Here is an 8,123-nt window from a genome sequence, read left to right on the forward strand (position 1 = left end):
ATTTCAATACGACAAACCATTGGCAAGATATAGTCTCACTTCCTGTTTCACGTTGACTTCGTTTAATGTGGGTTAACGTAACTTTTCAACAAAATCACAAATCTAAATTTGGTATAATTCATTCCGTGCCGATCAGTCTGGGATTATTTTAAGTCACTGTTTAGGCAAATCAGGCAAAGTTGGCAAGGACAGTAGCGAATAAACGCTAAACGTCATAATCCAAGATGGCGGCCACTGTAATGGGATGAGTTTTATTTGAAGCGGTCCATTTATATCATCTTTAGGAGGAGCGTGATTACATGCAACTGGTGGTGGCGCTATAGAGTTTGTCCTAGAGAGACCGCACATTTTATATGGGGCTATTCGTGCACAGAAATGACTCTTCACTTTAAAACGAGTTAAACGCAATGATAAACCAATCCCTCATGCAACATTTAATACCATGACCATATGAATTTAAGACTCGTTGCTCCAGGTATCTCGTTGTCTGGGATCTCAGCGAGTATTGACGCTGACTATCACACCTGGAGTCGTGAGTTTGAATCCAGGATGTGTCACATGGGGTAACCTCCTCGTGGTCGCTATAATGTGGTTCTCGCTCTCGGTGGGGCGTGTGGTGAGTTGTGCGTGGATGCCGCGGAGAATAGTGTGAAGCCTCCACACGCGCTATGTCTCCACGGTAGCGTGCTCAACGAGTCATGTGATAAGATGCGTGGATTGACGGTCTCAGATGCGGAGACAACTGAGATTCGTCCTCCGTGACCCGGATTGAGGCGAGTCACTACGCCACCACGAGGACTTGGAGCGCATTGGGAATTCCAGATTGGGGAGAAAAAGAAGTAAAAAAAAAAAAATAAGACTTGTTGCTCCGATTTAAGACCTTTTTAAAGCCTTAATTTGAAAAACTTTTTCCAGACCTGCGGAAACCCTGGTCACAGCAGGCGTTCCAGATGTGTATTTTCTATTGAGTTGTTTGTTGCATTTAAAGCATTTTTATTTTTAAAAGTGTTTTTAAAAAAGTCATATGGGTTTGGAACAACATCACGAGGGTGAGTAAATGATGACAGAATAGGTGAAATGACAGGTACTTTTCCAGAGGCTGGGGATGAGGGGCTGTTGAGCAGCGGACTGTCAGCGCTCTTAAAGGGGAAGTGTTCATCTCCAACACGCTTTGAATGATGGGAGGTCTTCTCTCTGTGAGTCTTGTGCTGAGAGACGTGAGACGACACCCGAGACGATCTGTAGGAAACACACATCAGTCACTTTTATTGATGGCTGCTGTATAATCGTATTACTGATTTATGTGTAATATATAACGTTTAACCCTCAGTGACCCAAGCATCGACATTGGTGATCAAAATAAAATGTTCAAAGTATTTCAGGAAGCCACAAGTTATTTTGCAAAATTTCACCAGTTTCTTTCACCACACAATTGAACACATAAAGTACATTAAAATAATAAATAAGCAGTAAGAGTAAATTCATGAACAGCTAAGAAATGTGACTATTTAAAACTAATGAGTACTATTGATATTGATGATATATTTTAATTTTTTTCTCCCCAATGTGTAACGCCCAATTCCGAATGCACTCCGAGTCCTCATGGTGGCGTAGTGACTCGCCTCAATCCGGGTGGCGGAGGACGAATCTCAGTTGCCTCCGCGTCTGAGACCGTCAATCCGCGCATCTTATCACATGACTTGTTGAGTGCGTTACCGTGGAGATGTAGCGCGTGTGGAGGCTTCACGCTATTCTCCGCGGCATCAACGCACAACTCACCACACGCCCCACCGAGAGCGAGAACCACATTATAGCGACCACGAGGAGGTTACTCCATGTGACTCTACCCTCCCTAGCAACCGGGACAATTTGGTTGCTAAGGAGACCTGACTGGAGTCACTCAGCACTCCCCGGATTCAAACTAACGACTCCTGGTGTGGAAATGTATTAAAGTTTATATTTTTGGGCAATTTATACACTTTTAAATCAGTAAACATGTTGAGGATTAAGGAAGAAATATATGTATTACAGGTCAAATACCCCCAAATTTTAAAATGGCTAAAGTTGTTCCAACTGTGTTTGAAAGCTGTTCTTTCAATGAATGTATTATTTATACTTTATATAATCAGATTTTACTTAATAGTTTTAAAACAAACATCGCAATTCTCTTCACTAGGTCTCTGAGGTAATGGATATCCTTAAAAAAACAATAAATAAATAAATATAATTAAATAATACATTTTATTTATAATGCACATTTCTCATACCCAAAGTGCTAAAAATATAATTCTTTAATTAATGTGATGATTACTTCCAGAAACCGACTGTTGCTCTCTATATTTAAAGCTTTGCAACTAGTCCCTGGCTGCTAACTCACCTATCGGGGCTAGTTAGCTCATCGCTCTGATCCAGGTCCAGTGCGCTCCAGTGCCCGCCGCTGCCTTTCCATGAGGCCGTTTGTGGGGGCTCATCAGAGGTCATAGGTCGCGGCCTCTGGCCAATGCCGGTGGGCTGCTGCAGACCCACGTTCTGCTCCTCTGCAGTCAGCACTGACACCAGCGTACGGATGGTGACCTCGTCCAGCTGCGAGCACGCTTTAGATGGAGCACGAATCCGCCTCAGAAACAGACTCTGCCAACGCTGTCTGAGACCGAACACCAACTCTGCCATCTGACAGAGAACATCAGAGAGAGGGTTACATGACAGGGTTTCCGACAGGTAATTAAATGTCCTAATGTCAGACAATATAACTACGTTTCTATCCAAGGATTTTTTGCGAAAACAACTTTTAGCGCATCAAAATAAAGCGGATGGAAACGTAAATTATAGCTAAAATTTCACAAGTCTCGACATAATATATTTAGGTTTAACTCTAGCGCATAAACTATGTCGATACATCAAATGTCGCGAAAAACTGGTTTTGAAACACTGGCATTAATGCAAAAATATAGTGTCACATGCCCCAATCGTAAGCATGTGTTACCATGACGACAGTATTGAAAGCCATTTTATTGTACGTGATTATGGATTGATGTTAACGGCATATAGAGCCGATCTGCAAACATGACACTTCCAGGAGTGCAACACAAATATCTCGTATCATGCACCGGTCATCAACAAGTACAAGGAGAACAAATGTATGAACACTGTTTGTGATTCATTTAATCGCTGTAATCATCCGTTTATTTATTAAAGTTGCTTTTCAACACCATACAAAATAATAGATGGCAGTCGTGGAATTATCCCACAATACAAAAAACATCATTTCTGTGCACAAAGATGTTTAAAATTAAACATAAATACACAATACTGGAGAAAAGCATCAGTTGTGCTTTATTTGGAACACTAACATAAAACCCAATTCTATACAAATATTGTTTCTACTTTTGAATTGCCAAACGAAAGAAATATATTTTTAGACCTTTATATGCCTTTTCATAACACAAACTTAAATGAGCTTTACCCTGTTCTGTAGATGAATAAAGTCGGCTGAATGACTCTCAGAATGTTCTAGACTTCTATCACTATTATGGTGCATTCAGACCAGAGGCGTCAAGAGCGTCAAATCGACCGGAAGTCATTCATTTTCTATGGCAGCCAGCGAGTCTTGAGCGGTGTGGGCGTCATAGGAAAGTTCAAGTGCGGGCAACATTATGGTAATGAGCTTTGACGCAGTTCGGCGGCAACCTATTGGAGTATAGAAGTGCTCCGCTCTAGTGAATCTAGAGAAAACAACCGTGTAAACTTTGGTTCCCACCAAACATGAGTTCCCAAGACAAAATGGAGGAGAATCTGATTATTGCCGTGGCGGGTTTTCCCGTAATATGTGATCTGTCCCCGTTTGCTTACAGGGATATTAAAAAAACCCAAAGAAAACGATGCGTGGATAAAGGTGTTTGAAATTGTTGGTGTGCCAGGTGAGTTGACGAAGTGGATATTATGGTTTATATAATATTACATAATATTATATTAAAAGATTTCATGAGGATATACGCTACTTGTGATGTGTCGGCAAAAAGATACCGCTATGTTTGTATGTTTTGCGGCCACTTTAAATATAGTTCACAAAACCAGCACTCAACGAACGTTGCCGCCTATTTCAACTACATCAGAGCGTCCTCGAATCTTCGATAGCGTTGTTGGCAGGGCAACCAGAGCGAATTTTGCCGCTCTCGCCGCCTCTGGCCTGAACGCACGGTTAGATAAAACTATTTGTCCAATTAGTTCACTTTCAGAAACGAGCTTTTGAACATTTTAAAACGTTTAAATACTTTAAATCGAACCATCTTTACCTCGGATCACATTTACTGCTTCACAAAATATCATTTGCATTATGACGCTAAATTAATTATAGATGATAATCAAGTTCAGTTGGTCGTTAGAAGTCACTGGAGATATATGCGGGACATGATGCAGTTGTGATGCTTTAGATGTTTAAAATATAGAATTTGAGGAATGTATCATATATGTAACACTGATATTACACGCATCAATGTTTCACACATCATAAACACATCCATGATGATCCTGATACTGAAGGTTTCTCCAATACTTGCTGCACGTCGCAGCTTGAACAGGGTCATGATGATTCGCTTTCGGGTCGTAACCGATGGCAACCAGTGATAGACGCAACATCAGGACCGATATTACAGTCCTATCAGAAGAGCAACAGCTCACGTTTGATTGCAATTACTCCTCTTCTGATCGCTTTATTTGTTGTCAGTAAGCGGTCTAATTTCAGTGAACTGTCTCAATAATCTCCCCATTTTACCAAAACTTCAGGGAAATAAATTATGGGCATCTGTGAGGCGAATTAGCGATAAACACATTTCTGAATGGAAACGGCTTCAGGGCAGAAGTTTGGTTGTTTTGTTTGGCACAAATTGTTAATTGATTTTAAATTTTCTTTTAATTAGATGCTAATTCCATGAAGGCCATTTTTTTTTTAAAACAATTATGAAAAAGCAGCTATAATTAACAAATAATTATCACTCATTTGACTTGACTGTCATTATTAGCCTATATTACATTATTATGCATATCACTTTTACAGCACAAAAAACACAATGACATTTTACCTCACAATAAAAATAAAATTGGTCTCATTGGACAAATACGTGTGGATAAAAGCGCCGTTTGTTTATCTTCTGTCTCACACTACACATGTCAATCAAATGCACATTCTGGGATTAAATAAACATTGAAAATTCTAATTGAGAGGATGACCCACTCCATGTAAAATAAAACTGACAGGATTAAATCTTCTTTAATGAGGAAAAATTACTGAGCGCACTTCAAACTGTATAAAATGGAAGAGAGACATAGGGAAAGAGAACGAGAGAGTCAAACACATGAAATAAACACAAACCAACGTGTATGCTCACCTCTCGGTTCAGTTTGAAATTGACCCATTCGTCAATCTTAAAATGGGCCAGATGAGCACTGGAGCGATCTTCCATCTCACTGTCACTGCTCTCATTCACTGCATCACCTGCTGTACACAGCATACATCACATTTACAGAGATCTAACCAACCGTTTAATCAGGTGTAAAGGATTATAAATTGGAGCCTTTACTTAACCCTATATAGCCGTGTATCAAATATGACTAACAACATTTGACGGCTCCTGATTCACTCTATGGTATGTAAGTTTTGCATGTTTATGGCACCATCTAGTGGTTATTTGTGAGAGGTTTCAATGTTTATATCGACCTATTATGTTGGGATGACAGCTTATTTTAATACAGTAAAAGTGACAGTAATGATTATATTGTTACTGATATATTAAAATGAGTATTTGCTGAATATAAGCAACTTGTGCTTGATTCAAATATTGTATATTATTATATTGAAAATGCATGTTGAAATCCATGTTTTAAATATGATAAAACAGACTTTTGAGGAATATTTCTCAATCTTCATTACATTACATTCATGCACACCACAAAACACATCACAGAGCATCTGACATATACTTTCTATAAGAGATATTTAAAGTGTGTATTTTCATATATGCAGCATGCTTTATCTTTTCTGCTGATTTTACTGCAACTTTATCAGACGTTTTTGTTTTTTTAAAGCTACACTGTAACTTTTGGCGTCTTGTGGAAGAACATTGTTTTGGTAATGACATATGTTGTGCTTCCGGTCTGCACCTCTGCGCTGATGAATGTGGTTCGAGGGACCGGTGTTCACATGAATACAGGATATCTTATCAGAGCAAATGGACAAATAACAAAAGAAAGGAAAATATCTGAAAACATGTCATCTGAGCAGGTAAGTGCCATATCTTATGCTGTTATTTTGACTTATTGGAAACATTGATGTTTTGACATAAACGATGTTACAAAAGTTACAATGTTCTTTACCATTAGACATAACGATTGCTAATCTGATAAGGTCAAACGTTGTAAAGTTTTTATAACCGCAGGATATTCTGGCCATATAGACCCACATGTCATTGGCAAACCCAGGACTAAAGGATTTATTTATATAAATTGTATAAATTGTTACACATGTGTGCTAGCAAGTGAAACATTCTGCAACAATTACAGTATAATTATTGTATTATATGTGATTACACAACTATACATAAACCATATCAATAAAAACCTGTTTTTATTGATATGTTGATTTGGGTTTTATTATGGACTCTGTTGCTTTCACTTTTTGCATGTAGAATCTGTTCTGTTCTTCTTAGTTTTTACAAAGAGGTTTTTCTCATTCGTTGTGACAAACTCTCCGCTTCACACTACTCCCATACATGCACTACAGTAGCCGGAGCTTATCCGAACGATGCATGTATGCAATATAAATCATGGTAACACTTTATTTTGATGGTCCCAAGTAGATATTTAACTGACTATAAGTGACTTATCAACTGGCTTGCTATAGCTAGTAAACAGTGTTTCAACAAACATTCAGTAGACTTTCAGTAGCCTGTACATAGATCTCTATTAATGACCTACTTACATTATTGTTGAGAACATCAGTTCATTAAAAGGTTATTAATAAAGATCTATATACAGGCTATTGATAGTCTACTAAATGTTTGTTGAAACACTGTTTACTAGCTATAGCAAGTCCGTCGATGAGCTGTTATTTTGCTGCTGTTATACAGGCTATTGATATTCTACTGAATGTTTGTTGAAACACTGTTTATTAGCTATAGCAAGTCCGTTGATAAGCTGTTATTTTGCTGCTGTTATACAGGCTATTAATAGTCTACTGAATGTTTGTTGAAACACTGTTTACTAGCTATAGCAAGTCTGTCGATAAGCTGTTATTTTGCTGCTGTCATACAGGCTATTGATAGTCTACTAAATGTTTGTTGAAACTCTGTTTACTAGCTATAGCAAGTCCGTCGATAAGCTGTTATTTTGCTGCTGTTATACAGGCTATTGATAGTCTACTGAATGTTTGTTGAAACACTGTTTATTAGCTATAGCAAGTCCGTCGATAAGCTGTTATTTTGCTGCTGTTATACAGGCTATTGATAGTCTACTGAATGTTTGTTGAAACACTGTTTATTAGCTATAGCTGAGCTGTTATCGCTATATAGTCACTGAATGTTTGTTGAACACTGTTTTAGCTATAGCATCGATGAGCTGTTATTTTGCTGCTGTTATACAGGCTATTGATATTCTACTGAATGTTTGTTGAAACACTGTTTATTAGCTATAGCAAGTCCGTCGATAAGCTGTTATTTTGCTGCTGTTATACAGGCTATTAATAGTCTACTGAATGTTTGTTGAAACACTGTTTACTAGCTATAGCAAGTCTGTCGATAAGCTGTTATTTTGCTGCTGTTATACAGGCTATTGATAGTCTACTAAATGTTTGTTGAAACTCTGTTTACTAGCTATAGCAAGTCCGTCGATAAGCTGTTATTTTGCTGCTGTTATACAGGCTATTGATAGTCTACTGAATGTTTGTTGAAACACTGTTTACTAGCTATAGCAAAGCTGCTATTTTGCTGCTGTTATACAGGCTATTGATAGTCTACTAAATGTTTGTTGAAACACTGTTTACTAGCTATAGCAAAGCTGCTGTTATTTTGCTGCTGTTATACAGGCTATTGATAGTCTACTAAATGTTTGTTGAAACTCTGTTTACTAGCTAT

At 38.1% G+C, this 8,123-nt stretch overlaps 1 protein-coding gene across 1 annotated transcript in view; it reads right to left on the reverse strand.

Moving 5' to 3' along the window:
• Positions 1–8,123, reverse strand: part of LOC127625681 (3'-5' RNA helicase YTHDC2) — a 52,067-nt gene that overhangs the window by 14,082 nt on the left and 29,862 nt on the right. Inside the window, 3 exon segments of the mRNA XM_052101018.1 lie at positions 1,089–1,239; positions 2,378–2,670; positions 5,385–5,491. Of these exon segments, the coding sequence (XP_051956978.1) occupies positions 1,089–1,239; positions 2,378–2,670; positions 5,385–5,491 (551 nt within the window).

The sequence above is a fragment of the Xyrauchen texanus genome, chromosome 3 (assembly GCF_025860055.1).
Source record: "Xyrauchen texanus isolate HMW12.3.18 chromosome 3, RBS_HiC_50CHRs, whole genome shotgun sequence".
In the NCBI taxonomy this organism is placed as follows: domain Eukaryota; kingdom Metazoa; phylum Chordata; class Actinopteri; order Cypriniformes; family Catostomidae; genus Xyrauchen; species Xyrauchen texanus.